We start from the raw sequence: 15,935 nt of genomic DNA on the forward strand, positions 1-15,935 counted from the left end.
AAGAGACATGTTAGGGGGGGGGGGCCAGGGTCCCCCCCCCCCCCCAAATTTTGGAATTTTTTTTTTACTATATAGAAATATTTAATATTTTAATAATTAGCCCTCAAAAATGGGACTTGGCCCCCCCAACTATTTGAGTTGGTCCAATAATGTTCTTCAAAAAATTTGTCCAATTTGTCTAGTAGTTATAGAGAATGTATTGTTTTTCAAATTCATTTTTTATGGTAAAATGTGTTCTCGTATTTTTTAAAGTTTTGGATCATTTATGTTTGTGAACACTTCATTAATTCAATTGAAATTTTTTTACTCACAACGGTAGAAAATTTGGTAACTTATATTGAAAATGAAAATTGTAAGGATTTCACTATGGAAGATGGTGAAAGATTAATTTAATTCTATGAAACATTTAATTTTAAGGATTCATTATGAAAGATACTAATTTTTTGTGTATGTGTATAGATACATGTGTTTGTGTATGTGTATAAAAGTTTGAATAGACTAATAAATTAGTAACACAAACCGGCCTCCCTAAACAAAAATTTCTGACTCCGCCCCTGCAAGGAACTCACGGACTAGAGTCTAGACCCTCTTTGAAGAAGGCATTAGCGCATAAGAGTAGTAGTGAACTGAAGGAGGAAGAAGTTGAAGAAGAGGATGATGAACTCAAACTGCATTGCCGCAGGCTGTTTAGATGCCCAAACCAAAATAAAAACAAGTTTTTTGAAGCTTTACCAATGGCCTGAATCAGACACAGAGTTCTTAAAAAGAAAAGTAAGCATGATTAATAAAGAGAAAGAGAAGGGTCTTTCTTCTTTGGTAAACTCTGAAAGTTGTGTCTACCATGAGAGCTATGTTTCCAGGAGGCAGAGGTACCTCAAAAGCTACACCTTTAGCAAGAAAGAGACTGTTGCTGAGAAAACAAAGGAGTGGTTGATGGAGAATAATCAGAAGGGGAAGATGGAATCAAAGCATAAGTCTGGTACTGCCTGTAACGACCCCCTAACTATATAAATATTGTCCGCTTAGGGGCCTATACCCCTCACGGTTTTTGTTCTCTCCCAAAGTACATAGCAGTGGTGTCTACCATGAGAGCTATGTTTCCAGGAGGCAGAGGTACCTTAGAAGCTACACCTTTAGCAAGAAAGAGACTGTTGCTGAGAAAACAAAGAAGTGGTTGATGGAGAATAATCAGAAGGGGAAGATGGAATCAAAGCATAAGTCTAGTACTGCCTGTAACGACCCCCCAACCATATAAATATTGTCTGCTTTGGAACCTATATCCCTCACGGTTTTTGTTCTCTCCCAAAGTACATAGCAGTGGGGGAAAAGGCTTCTACACAATAAAGGGAGGTAATTCCTTATAATCACATCCTTATGTGCTTCCCTAAGCGATGTGGTATTCCATGAAATGCAAGACCCCTTTTGGGTCACTACAATCCATCCCCTTACGGGGACACGCGTCCTCACATGTGAGGCCCACACTTTCGGCTAGGGCATGGCTCTGATACCATCTCTGTAACACCACAAACTCATACCAAGAATTTAGATGCACAACCTATCATATAAATAATCAACAATAATATAATGGAACAGTGCATAATTAAATATCCACAAAAATACTTCAAATCATCAAAATCTTTCTTACGAGATCCATAAAACAAAAACTTTAACAATAAAGTCTCCAAATACAATCTCAAAGAATTCCACAAATGCCAAACTCACAATAAAGAAAATAAATAAAAGAAGATGTAACGTGAGAGTTATTTTTGTAAATTATCCATATTTAACTTTTAGTCTCATTATCAATTAAGGAGAAGGATAAAAGATTAAAACCTATTTGGATTAGGAGTTTAAGTGTTATTAGAATTCTTTAGAGTTCTAGCCTATCTAAACAACCTTGATTTAAGTTTTAGTGGGTTTTAAACTCTAGCCCAAGTAGGAGTGTTATTCAAGAATACTAATTGGAGTGGGATTGATCTTCCTAAACTGAATTGGAGTGTTATTTTAGAGGTACACATACTAGATCTTTTTAAATCAGTCACGTGAAAGGAATTTTTCTTTTATTTATTTTGAGAGCAACGGCTTGCTATTTCCCTAATTGCTAAGCTTCACGAGGACAAAACTGTAGAGGTAATTCTTTATACATTGAACTTAATCATTCAGTCTATTATGGCATGTTTATATAGATAGATAATATACTTAATCAGCTAAGGTGGATGATTGTTAGGGTATATCATAATGGGTCCATGTCCCATAGAATTAATTCGATTGAATGGTACATTGAACTTTTCTTGGGTTTCTATATAGTATATACATGTTTAGCATGTACTGAGGGCTATATCATATTGGTTACCTGTTGGATTTGCAGACCTTTGGTCTAACAAAGGTTGATATATATATATATATATATATTAGATTAAACTTCTAATAGTTAGTACATGCTATAGATACACATATTTGTATCTTATACAGTATTTCATGGTGGTGTTGAAGTGTTAGATGAAATCTTAAGGAAAATATAAATCTGACACTTAACTGGACAATGGTTGTATTGATATTAACCTATTAGGATTTGATGAAAATCATGGTGAACCGCCAGCATGCATATTCTCATTAGATGATATCCTTACGTGTGGTAATACCTCTATTAGCCTCAAAGACACATTAGTAGTAAGGAGAAGTAATATATTATGGAGGATTGTAGCGATGTTTAAAGACTAGTAAATTATTGGGAAGTGTCGCTTACATCCTTATGGTATACGTCAAGGTGGATTAATTATATAATTGTGTTACTCCTTTACTTTTAGGTGTGGTGGAAGAGCCCATTTGATTTTGGATTTAAACTACGAGTATTAGCAACTAGATGTAAGTGGACTTCAAAACATGACGTCTCTCAGGAAGTATATATTTATATATTTTTTTGGTAAAAATATATTTATATATACATAATTTCAAAAGTGAAGTTTTCAAAATCTTATACCATTGGCAATGCTTTATATATACTTGAATTTTATTATTTCTTGTATATTATTTTGAAATTGTATATGTTATTTTTTTATTTTTTATTTTTGAAGCATTGAAATTGTATATGTTAAGAATGACTCAAAACGATATTTTTGAGCAAGCATTTTTTATATGATATATGATTGGTATTGACAATATTGTAATAAAGTAAGAATGTTTTCATATGGTCAGCTAGAAAGTCTGCAACCGTTGCCAACACAGGGTTAAGTGTTGGTCTTCGGCCGATGTAGTGTTAATGTGGTGTGGTGCAGTGTTATTGTTTGCTCTTCGGAGCCAGTGTTGCCTCTTTGAGGTTAGTGTTATTTTTCCCAATGGGAATCACCCACCAAGTGTTTAGCAGCTTATGTCTTTGTCTGACTAATGTTTAATGTATTCCATATCAAACTATTATTTTATTGTTATTGACCTTTGTAAGTGGAAAAATTGTTTATTACTATAATATATTGTTTCTACCTATTTAGTGTATTTTGGCCAATTAAAGTGGTTACTATTTTATTTACTGATTACAATGTTATAATAAATTTTTTCTTTCTGACAGTTTTAAAAAATATATTATATTACTGTTAAAGCTATTTGTAAATGTTTTGTAAAGATTATATTTTGTCAATGATACTATTATTTTGTTTTGAAAGACATCCTCATGTTATGTAATCTCTTATTGAGTTTCCAGCTCACCCCCCTTTTTCCACCATTTCATATTAGAGCAGTGAAATATCTTTTGGTGGTAGATCGTTGGAGACATAGATTGAAGACTTCTTTTGAAGCTATGTTAGTTGATGGACTGTTTTAGTATATTTTCTTAGGATAGTGAGTTTGGCATTTGTGGAACTCTTGGAGATTGTATTTGGAGACTTTATTGTTAAAGTTTTTGTTTCATGGATTTCATAGGAAAGATTTTGATGGTTTGAAGTATTTTTGTGGATATTTAATTATGCTCTATTCCATTATATTATTGTTGATTATTTATAAGACAGGTCGTGCATCTAAATCCTTGGTATGGGTTTGGGGTGTTACACTGCCTCCTCCTGTTCTTTCCTTGATTGCGTTTTCAAGCTTCGATTTGTTTTCATGTGTGGACAAAGTAGATGTTCATGAGTAACAAAAGGAGTACATCAAGAGGAGGGGTCTAAATCAAATCCAACTCCTTACTTTGAAAAAATATAAAGAAGTAGATGTACGGTACTTCAATTAGAAGAATTAAATGGTTTTACTCAGAGTAAAACCTTTGTAGTAATTTTCTTTTCTTGATTGAAGTTTTTGTTTTCTTTTTGCTAACGGATCATTGAAGTATTTGTTTGTGCAATAAATAGTCATTCATTATCTCATGAATTTCTCTCTATATATTCTACTTGTGGTTGTTTATATATATTTATTCTTTTCCATAGCCATGAAACATTCTCTATTATGTTTAAGAACATTCGCATCAATCCATCTAAAATTGATTGCTCTAATTATTAGACTTTATAAGACCAAGATCAATCTTTTTTCTTCTTAGACAACCTTTCATATAGCACTCCAGCCTATTCTAATTGCCTATGATTTTTTCCCGTGGAACATTGCCTAATGAAATATATACATCTCAACCAGCACTTTAGGGTATCTCATTTTTTAGGTACTCTAAGAGTCTATTTATGAACAACTTATTTAGCTGAAACTGAAAACTTTTTACTGAAAGTACTGTAAATAAAGCTAAAACGTAATTGAAATAGTACAATGAGGCCCATGAATGGTGCCAAAAAGTGCAATGGAATTCATGAATAGTAGCAAAAATAAGCTAAATAGTAAAAAAAAGTTGGTTTTTTAAGCCAATTCCAAACACAACCTAAGTGCCCTAGATGCTAACATTAGCACAAGAAAAAAAAAAAGGAAAAAAAGAAAAATGAGGGAGGTCTCATAACAAAAGTAAACTCAATACGTATTATCGCTTATATCAATTTTAAGCTAATTACAAATTTAAGCCCAATTGTTAATATGATGATTAGCCAATTGATATATACATAAATACACAAATACAAAAGCAAATCCCAAAACAATTAGAAGCAACCAAACATTGTGAAGTGATTACGGAGTGAGAAATTGGGCAAAATATTCTCCGAGGACTATAGCACCAAATTGATTTCACTAATAAGGATAGTTGCAATACATCTCATTTACAAACTCTCCAAACTATGTAAATAACAATGTATTCGAGCTTTTCACTCTTGCTCACAATTTATTACTCCAATATCTTCTCATTGCCAACCACTGGTTCCGCAAGTTGAGTCACCAATTGCATGACCAAGTCTATTTGGCCACTCCAAGTCCTCTTGAAGATTTAGGAATTGCTTCAATGGTTCCCAACACCAAAGAACACCCAAGGTAGGGGTGTCCATGTAACCCGTTCACCCGCTCGCCGCCCAATCCAACGACTCTGGCAGTCGACGACGGGTCTCAACCCTCCAAACCCGATTTCAGCGGTTCGAGTGGCGGGTTTTCTCCTCTAAAACCGCAACCACCCGACCCGCCTGCCCACCACTTCAGATGAAAGCCTCCCCCGTTCAAATCCGGCAACGATTACCCATCTTTCGCTTAGATCTGGCAATGATTTTTCTCAGATCTACTTAGATCCGATGATTTTAGCTCAGATCTGGCAATATTTTTCAAAAAATTGCTTAGATCGGTGATGTTTAAGCTCGAATCAGTGACATGCAAGCTCATATCAGTGACGTGCAAGCTCAGATCGGTGACATTTCGCTCTCCTCTAACCAGATCCACGATGTTTTGTTCTCCTCCGCTCGTCGCCGCCGTTCGTCAGTTTCAATCAAACCGACCGATTGTTTTTTAGAATCCGATCCGACTCGACTTGTGGTGATCGGTGGTCAATTGCGGGTTTGATTCTCTCCCACCCGACCTAAGTGGGTCGAGTCTGGGTTAGGCACAATCTCGACCCGGCCCAACCCGTGGACAGCCCTAACCCAAGGTATCTATGTGTGTAAAGTTTTAATCTCCCCTCTAAGGATTTGACAATTTGAAAGTGTGAAAGGTTGAGAGAATTGAAATATTCTCAAGTTGCACATCAGAAATAAGAACAAATTAAATATTGACTTTTTGTTTCATTTGGTTTTATGTTTCAAGAATTTTCTAATTAAAAAATAAATATTTTTTGTATCTTTTTGTTTAATGTTTCAAAACTTTTTATCCTTCACACATACACACAAAACTCGTTGCATTTTAATTCACCATTTTCACATTATATATATATATATATATAACTATAGCCCTTCATGACATCTCATGTCAAATACACATAGACCAAAAATGAAGTCATTTACCTTCAATATTTCGACAACACCTGCCTAGCTCTAACATTGTGTCTCATCTAATTCTAACTCGTATGAGTTGGCTACAACCATGGAATGAGGGCTTGCATTTCATATTGAGTGACAACGACAATTACGATTTTGATATTAAGGTTAGACGTTGTGAATTTGTGGGTTTTGTAAATGATATAATTGATTGTGGATGTTTGAAATGTGTATTTTGTTTTAGAATTAAGGAGAAAGAGAAAGATAAATTTTATATCAACTTTTATTCTATTCTATAATATTCCTTCAAAGTTGTTGTTTTTTCTCATTACTTCACTTGAATAATTTTTTTTTTTAAAATACAAGATAGAAATTCTACTCTAGCCTAATCTAAGTGTATATGTGTGTGACACTCTCTCTTGGAGACTTAAACCCTGACCCTTGCCCCTCACACGCCACAAGCACTTATACATATGGAGTGACCATCATGTCAAGGGTGCACGATGGTACTTCAATTGAATAATGATAGTAGATATGTGTGTTTTGGGTAATTTGGTTGGATATTTTCTGTTTTTGGTATATAAGTAGAGAGAATATTTGGTGTGCAATGTAAAGCCATATTTTACCATGGTTTAATTTTAAATAATCTATAAGACACGTGCATACACACTTGCCCACACTATGTCTTAATGTTGCACTATTGATGAACATAAAACGGTCAAAGAGTTTGGCATACTTTCATTTTATAGTATGAAATATGTGAACATACCACAAATTAGTTGATTTTCATGGTACTGTTACTCTTTTGCATTTATTTTTGGATTGATGATTTTTTTTTTTAAAAAGATTAATCTTACCTTAAGAAGGCCACAAATATGTAGTGAAGCTACTAAACTAATTTTCAATATTTCAAAATGTATATGTTTCTTTACTCTAATTTATTTTATTTTTTCTTTATAATATATGTATAACATTATCCAAAACTGTCTTACATAAAATATCACAAAATTATCTGTGCATCGCACGGACAACTTACTGATTAAAAAATAAAAATAAAAATTACTTGACAAAATGTAAGAGAATATTTAACATATTATAGAACATAATGATCAGCGATTGAACTGAGTAATTTTGAAGTCTTTTTTGAAGTGTGGTTTTTTTTTTTAATAAATTTTTTACTAGAATAAAATAAATAATTTTTATTTAGAAGAATATTGAACATATGATTAGATAATTTATATGAATTTTATTTTATTTGTGAATGATGAGAAACCAACTACAGTATTTAGCTTTGCAACCATGAATATTTTCAAAACTAGAATTCGCAACAAAATATAAGATGATTTCCTAACAAACTCTTTGATAATGTAAATTAAAAGTAAATTTGTATTAAAAATTATTAAAGGGATTTTTTTATTAAAAAAAAATCAAACTTGAGATCCATTTTAATAGGTGATGATTAAGTTAAAATTTTAATAAAGGAATACTTTGCATATTTTCTTTTGTTTACATTACATTGTACTACATAAATACTTATTTAGATTTTCACATGTTAAGTAAATTTGGATCTTATTATATATTTTATTCTTGAATGGTGAAAATTTTTGGATACATACTTTGATCACAAGATGAAATCCTGTTCAGTCCCAACTCACACAAGTGACAATTATTCCAAAATCTTTGGAAAATCACATCTTTTCACAATAGTTCCAATGTCTATGCACTCTGCTGTCTGCACTACCTTTTTTGTTGGGTAGAAATAATTTACGAAAATACAATGTACTTCTAATAGATTTAAGTCCAAAGAGAGGCCAGAGGCCTTAAGATACACCAAAAAGATCATCTCTATCTTAATCAAAGAGCAGAACAAGAGGAACATAAAAACCACAAAATAAATAAGCTCCCAAAATGACAATTACATCACAACACTAACCGTTTAACTGAGGCCTCTAAAAATGAAAACTTTGAGCACAACTTTATCACTCTTAATTAGCTCGAAGACACATACATCTCCTATTTGCAGACCATTATCTCTTGCAAATGCAAACCAACCAGCAGACAACTGACTTGATAACAAATGTGGATAAATCAACAACTTCACCGGCCAATGATTTATCCCCAACTTGAAGCATCACTTTCTGTTTATGTGTAATATTACCTCTTTTGATAAAGCTAAACGGTATTTTCTGTACAAAACAGATAGTCAATAGCTAATGACAGAACAAGAAATTTTTCTTAAGGGGGCAGCTAAATGTATCTTTTTATTCCTATATTGCTAACTCTCTCAATGCAGATGCAAATGAGTTTGTTTTGGGAAAAAGAAGTTCTAATAAAGAAATTGACTTATGTGTTTTTATAAACCTATACCAAAATCAATGGTTATATATGGAAAAATAGTTAATATTAAAAGAATAAGAAAAAAAAAGGGGGAGACAACCATACATTAAATAATATTTATACTGTTTTTTAATAATAAAAAATTTATAATTAAAAAAAATATGAAGGGGCCATTAGCCCATTACCAAAAATCTACTCAAAATTTCTTTTTCTTTATATAAATAAATTAGCACTAAAATAGAGGGGGAGGGGTTTTTTTAGAAAAGCCGGGGGCACTTTTGTGTGTATAGCAGTAGAGAGACAATGTGTGCATATAATTCAATTGTTGCAAAAAGTGGGGATTCAAACATTGGTTCCCGCAAAGGAGAACAAGCTATGCAACAAAGCTACAAAACTCTTGACTGTGAGATCATTGAACAATAGTAATTTTCTTTTTTCTGATTGATTAATGATCTATATATTGAAAGAGGATTAGTAGATGGGCATCATAACATATATGGTTGACGTTGCATTTCCAATTCTTATGTTTTATAAATTATGATTTTAGAATTTACTGCGTTAGGTTCTAAAGATTTAGGATTAAATGGTTTGAATCATATTTTGTATGTGTTGGCAAACCGAAAACAAAACATATCTAGTCTGTGTTAGACAATGCTCAAAGGTGTATATTTCAAACTTCAAGTTCGAGCTGACTGCAAAAAAGAGGAGTTAGAATTTGCCAAGCTCGATCTATCAAGAATTAGGCCCGGTCAATCGAGAATCGCTGAAAAAGAAATTCTGCAGATTTTTAAATCAGGCCCAAGCTCACGAAATCGTTTAAAGTTTCAATTTAACTTGTCCACATATAAAAAGGAAATCCTAGCTATATTTTTCAGACTTTTGGGAAGACGTATGTGTTACTCTTTGTGAGATCTGAGAGGTTTTGTACCTTCTAACTACACAAATGTCTATCGGAGCAAGATCTACAGTCAAGCGATGGTAGAACCTAGTTGCTGCTACAAAGATCAACAATTGAGGGTAATCTGAAACCTTTGAATGGGATCTCAAAGTCACAAGCGTGGGTGCAAGTAAATCCAATGAGAGAAGGAGTCCGTGGATTCGGAGCTTGCACATGGTCATGTCAGTAAGTTACTATTTGAGATAGCAATAGATTTAGGGTTAAATTGGATTGTAAAAACTTCATTCTCTTATAGTGGATTTGCTTTATCTTGAGGATTGCTAGGTCAAATTCTCTCCAGATTTTTACCTTGAAACGGTTCGTTTCATCGGTTTTTCTGGGTCATCATATCGTGATGTTATTTACTTTTCTACTACTGTGAATGATATGATTTATTATTGTTTAACCTAAATCTGAATAATATTGATGGCTCTACTCAAGCAAGAAAACTCTATCAACCTGTAGCTTTTAATCTGATGGGTGTTCTCCTGCGCTAAAGGGAGTTGATATTCTTTTTGAGCATAATATAAAGTGTTTCATGCAAGAATATGTTGTTCATAACCTTACCAATGCACGCTCCATAAAAATTGACCCTATAATGACTTCAAAGAAGGGATTCTCTGAGGTGAATTTGTGGGGAGCTTCAACAACTCTTTAAGAGCCCTTGAAGATGAAGGCTTTTGAGTAACATGCTTACTGATGCTCTCCTTGTGTATCCACTGTTTGAACTTGCCTGTGTTAGATCAACTAAAACAATGAGTATTTTCTGTTCATTATTGCTCGTATGATCAATTGTAAATTTAAATTTTGAGTTTGTCTTGGACTCAATTAGATTGACTCAAATACATATGCATTTAAGCTAAGTGGGCTATTGAATTAATAATTGAAAAGATTTGTTACCTGGATCCTGGCGCCTATTTGCATCTTCAGCGTCTCGGAAAATGACAACTTTCAGTGAAATTTCAATGCCCTTTATAAACTCAAATACACAAACATCACCTACTTCCAAGTTATTATCTCGGACAAATGCCTTCCAACCACTACAAAGTTCTGCTTTTTGTCTTCCATAGGCTTCTCTAAAATTGTATTTGACAGACCAAATTTTACTTCCTGAAGCTTGAAGGATGACATCTTCATGCTTCTCACTGAAATGTTTCTTTGCAAAGTCGAGAGGTATAACCTAAAGAGGGGTAGGAGGAGAGAATGATAATTAATGCATATTACTTTCAAATTGAAGATTACTCAACTTGTGATTCTCCGGCATGCCTTGAATTGAAAGCTTACCAAGTTGTTGTTGCCATAAATGTATGATGGTTGCAGGACAATCATAAAATACGGATTTTCTGATTTGAAAGCACAAGCTCTTTTAAGTGCTCTAGCTTTTTCAATGTAAGTCAGTCCTTGCGTCTCCCTAAAACCGTGAGATTCAGGGCACCTAGGAGAATCAGGCATGCCTCTACCTTCTTCTTTAGCAGAAAAATTAAGCCCCCCTGTCCGAGATCAACATTCAAGAAGAACGTAAATAACCTGACCCAAGCTTAGTAATTTGACCTGAATAACAAATAACATAAGCAGAAACATAAATGAGTCCTAATGTATACCTTCAAAACTTCGCATGGAACTAGGTGAGTTTAAGTTTCTCTTTAACTTACTGATCTTCCTGTCAATAGATTGTGTTCCTTGAGGTTCAGTTGTGAAATCTCCTTGAGAATGTTGAAGGTGTTTGGTTGTGGATTTGTAACCGGAGCTAGACATGCCAATTTTATGGTTGCTAGGATACTCTAATTCATATTTAAGAGTTCTCTTGGGTTCAACTTGATTAACTTCATTGTCAAGAGCTGATCATACAACATAAAAGAAATTGAATATATGTAGTCATGCAAATTAATGGAGAACTAATTTGAAAACTTCAGCAGATTCCTCACCTGGCACTGGCAGTGGGAGGCAATGTTCTTCACTGACACGGAAAATGACCACTTTGAAAGACATTTTAGTGCCCTCGGACAGTCCAAAGACACAAACATCACCTACTTCCAGATTATTGTCTTTTGCAAATGTTCTCCAACCACATTTGAAGAAAAATTTTGGTTTTGTAGCAAACATTTGGCAAGTATACTTAACAGGCCATTTTCTCCCATCAGAAATGCAAAGGATGGCATCCCCATGCTTCTTATTCAAATATCTACTCGCAAAGTCGATTGGTATACTCTAGGGAAAAAAGTTAATGAAGAAGAAGATGAAAAAGATTATAAGGAATACTACTTTGCCCATCAAGACAGAAACTGAAAAGTAGCTCTGAAAGAATGCATTGCTGCCAAATTTCCTCTCTTTAATGTATCTTGTCATGCAAAGTGAACTTTGTAGAATTTGTGATGATCAAGTAGCTATTAAATTGTCCTAAAAAAGAAGTAGCTGTTAAATTGGAAGCTTACCAAGCACAATTTAGGATGTAAGTACGATGGTTGCATGACAACCATGAAATATGGATCTTTAGGTTTGAAGGCACTTGCTCTCGGAAGAGCTCTAGCTATTTTGCTGTTGTTCAGTGGCTGGATCCTTCTAACAACCTTGGAATTCGAGCATTGCTCAGTAGTAGAAATGCCTTTAAGACCTTTTGCTGAAAAATTAAGTTAAACATGATTATGAAAACAGTATAAACAAGGCTCTTTGACCCATACCTGCTTATGAGGCATTTGCATAGTAGAAGTGCTAGCAATTTTACCGGTTGGATTAGTTTTCATCTTCTTGTGAGGTCGAAGACATGGTAGTGGTGATTTATCCCTTCTTTTTGAGCATGGTGGAAACCAACCTAGGATTTCAACAGCGCTATCACTCTCAATTTCTTCCATCTTAGGACCTCGAAATTCTTCATTAAGCTCGCCCTCCTCACCATGAGAGCTATTAAGAGAATATTCTATTTCTGTTGCACTTGCATCAAATATGAGTACATGAAAGTGGGAATTTCCTTCATATCTGAAGAGTAGGAAGTGTCCTTGCTTTACAGAATAATACTTGGCAAATTCTTGCCAACCCTTTTTTAACCAAACCTCACCATCATGTTCTGTCATTTCTACTTTCCATTCTGCACCACTCGGAAGCTTAAGAAATGCCAAGTTTGACATTCCTTGTCCATATTTCCTTGAAAACTTTGTAGGGATCCTCTGTAAAGATTGAATCTTTGATTAACTTTGCACATAAAATCTAGCAGGCTAGTATTAAATGCACACAACCTGTTATAACTTTTTTTTTTTAAGTCTTTCTAAAAATCCCTGTTATCACTTAACAGAAAAAACATTGCTTCTGTTTCTTAATAGGTTGCTTGAGAGACCATCAGCAGGAGAATGGAATGATAAGGAAATGGCCACATCCAGTCACAATTACCATATTTGGAACTTTAAATTGGAGTTAGGGGGAATGGTTCTTTCGGTCTTTCCATTACACTAATCAAAATATTTCCTGCATTTTATCTTTATTCTATTAAAATGCAAATAAATACTTCCCCCTCCCCCCTACCCCCCCCGAGAGGTATAACNCCCCCTACCCCCCCCCCCCCCCCAAAAAAAATCTTCATTCCTTTCTACTATCATACAGTTATACTCCATTTTATATTTAAGGGCAAAAGGCCAATAGATATGCCATGCCCTCCAAAAAGGTGCACTAATTTTGTTCTTAGGAGTTAGGAGAAGGAAATAGGCAGCCACTGTTATCCTATTTTGAAGTTCAAAATTGGCATCAGGGTGTCCAAATGTATATTTTACTTTCATCTTATCTCAATTCCTTTATTCTTTCTTTTACCACTCAAGTCCCTCTCTCTCTCTTTTTCTCAAAAAAAAAAAAAAAATCCCCCTCTCTTTAACTTTTATTTAAATAATATCTTTTTGTGTTTATCATCTAGGCTCAATCACAATAGAAGTAAAACCACTCAAAAGCTATTTTAGCACCTCAAATCATAAAAATCATGCTATATGAAAAATGTTGTATCTAAAAAATTTAACATTCAGCTATAAGTAACAACTCTTTTTTTTAAATGATTTTTATTGTCTCCTTCCTCCCAACCTCTCACTCTTTTTTTTTTTAATTATTTTTATTAATACGTTTGGTTTTTTATATTATTTTTATTTTAATGAGTTGTATGTAAAAAATTTTGAATTGTTTATATTATTTTTATTTTAATAAATTGTATGTAAAAATAGAAAATTTGATGTATAATATATTATAAAGTGCTAAAAGTTAAATTTAATCTATATACTCTAAAGTTCTTTGCACTTTATAATTTATATTAAAAAAATTGACTTTTACCATCATTGATGCAGTTGAGTGCTAAAATAGCATTTTCGCATTCTGGGTGAACCCAAAAATGAAGCATTAAATAGTTATATTAAAAAAAATAAAAGTGGCGGAGTTTGAGAAGAAGCAGCCGAAGCTGAGGAGGAGATCGGCGAAAATGGTGGCGACAACGGCACTGTGTTGACGACAGGAGCAACCCGAGCAAGAGCAAGTTAGTAAGTTATTGAGAGAGGAGAGAGGTTATTAGATCTGAAACCCAATAAATTTATTTTTGGGTCCGGTATGAATTTTCTGGCCTAAATCCCATGCATTTCCTGGTATGGCCGGAATGACCAGGTACAAAACCAAAAAAAATAAAAACCATTTGGCTTGTGTTTGACCCGATTAATTTTACAAAGTATATATAGAAGTATCAAGTTATTAAATCACAAACACAGAGTTACAGAGATGGATATGCTTACAAGCTTCCCATCTAGCAGAGAATGGTTGAGAATTATCTTGAAGAAATGTGGAGCATTTGACATAACTGCTGAACTGTCAGTGTCACTCCCGCTTGAGCCACGAGAACTTCAGAAAGTTACGTATAGTCTTTAGTAAATACAAGTAGTTGCTTGTGTTGAGATTGGGTGGTTGTGCTCTATAAATATGCAATTTATCATACATTCATAGTTCTGATAGAACTTTCCTTAAGTATAAGCATACAGTCCTTTCGTCCCACCACACTAGTAATTACAGGAACAAAATCTTTAAAAGTAGCCTTAAAATATTAGTAAGAGGTTTAGATTTTAGGACTTGAACACCATACCACTTACCAGTCCAAATGCATGTACTGGATACTTTTCAGAAGGCATTTTTATTGCTCTGGTTCTGGTTTTAAAGCAGCGTAGCAAAATTCAACCAAACCCCACTTCTTTGCTTGGATGAATTAATATCGATATATAATGATTTACTCAACCACAGAGAAAGTACAAAAAAATAACCAGAACCAAAAACGTTATGCCTAGCTGCAATAAAATAAATAAGATATTTTATCCAAATGGTGTCGGTGCCTTTAACAGGCATTTAATCGACCAAACCTAATTCCTACTATCATTTGCTCCATTTGAGGTCCAATAAATAAAGGAATTGGGCTGGGCCTAAGACAGTTAACTGAGCCCAGTATATTTAATCCAATAAAAATATGATTAGAGCAGCCCAATCTCTTTGATAGTCTATCTCTAACAGCTAAGCATAATCAACCGCACTTGTCCCTCTCACATGTCTACCCAAAAGAAAAGAAAGGGACCTAATACTTCTGTTTAAACCTAAACTCCAGCAGCGAGATTGGTTGGGCCCTTTCAAACTGAGACAGAAGAGGAAGGTCAAAAGTGACTCCAATACCGAGGGAACCAGAGGATAAGCTTGCACAGTTTAAGAAAGAAGAGCGGGGAAAACAGGAGCAAGAAAAGGAAGAGGCGGTTCTTTATTCACACCGAGCTTGGTTGCTGGAGCAAAAGAGAAACTAATTAAAGGGTAAAAAGAGGGGTCCAAGGTCCATAGGGATCTCTATAAAAGTAAAAGGTGAGGCTGAACATAAGATACATACAATGATCAGATTAGCAGAACACATCAAGGATAACACACATATATCATCAACCAGAGAAAGCCATGACAAAGTAGTTCTTAGCTACTACTTCTCATCCTCCTAAGACACACTCCACCTCTTGGTTGTACTCCCCTCTCAATCACCACTCTCATCTACCAAATTGGCACCTCTTCACCTTCCCATTTTCCTTTCATGGTATGCTGACAATGGCATACATATTCGAAAATAAAGTAAAACTGCCTCTCAAAGTTCCGAACTGAATTGAAGCAAAACATTTCTTTTCAAGCCTAAGTTCACCCGAATACTGTTATTAGGACCCCCCCACTTCTTTGCTTGGATGAATTAATATCGATATATAATGATTTACTCAACCACAGAGAAAGTACAAAAAAATAACCAGAACCAAAAACGTTATGCCTAGCTGCAATAAAATAAATAAGATATTTTATCCAAATGGTGTCGGTGCCTTTAACAGGCATTT

The 15,935-nt window shown here is 34.2% G+C and overlaps 1 protein-coding gene across 1 annotated transcript; it reads right to left on the minus strand.

The window, feature by feature from the left end:
• Nucleotides 1–10,175: 10,175 nt before the first annotated feature.
• Nucleotides 10,176–14,686, minus strand: LOC112038032 (B3 domain-containing transcription factor VRN1). The gene is made up of 8 exons (XM_065777850.1): nt 14,331–14,686; nt 12,242–12,743; nt 12,015–12,199; nt 11,508–11,790; nt 11,184–11,420; nt 10,867–11,072; nt 10,483–10,762; nt 10,176–10,315 (listed from the first exon to the last, which is right to left on the minus strand). Exons 1-8 carry the CDS (start codon nt 14,391–14,393, stop codon nt 10,176–10,178), a joined length of 1,896 nt encoding a protein of 631 aa, XP_065633922.1. The 5' UTR covers nt 14,394–14,686.
• Between the last annotated feature and the right edge of the window lie 1,249 nt (nt 14,687–15,935).

Source organism: Quercus suber, unplaced genomic scaffold (assembly GCF_002906115.3).
Source record: "Quercus suber isolate HL8 unplaced genomic scaffold, Cork oak 2.0 scaffold_166, whole genome shotgun sequence".
In the NCBI taxonomy this organism is placed as follows: Eukaryota; Viridiplantae; Streptophyta; class Magnoliopsida; order Fagales; family Fagaceae; genus Quercus; species Quercus suber.

What these genes read in the sequence shown, in the direction of transcription:
- LOC112038032 (XM_065777850.1), bottom strand. Translation starts at nt 14,393, where the DNA reads ATGTCAAATGCTCCACATTTCTTCAAGATAATTCTCAACCATTCTCTG. An exon ending in GGTATGGGTCAAAGAGCCTT is followed by an intron (nt 12,200 to 12,241) that starts GTTTATACTGTT and finishes TTAATTTTTCAG; the next exon opens with CAAAAGGTCTTAAAGGCATT. An exon ending in CCTCCCACTGCCAGTGCCAG is followed by an intron (nt 11,421 to 11,507) that starts GTGAGGAATCTG and finishes TTGTATGATCAG; the next exon opens with CTCTTGACAATGAAGTTAAT.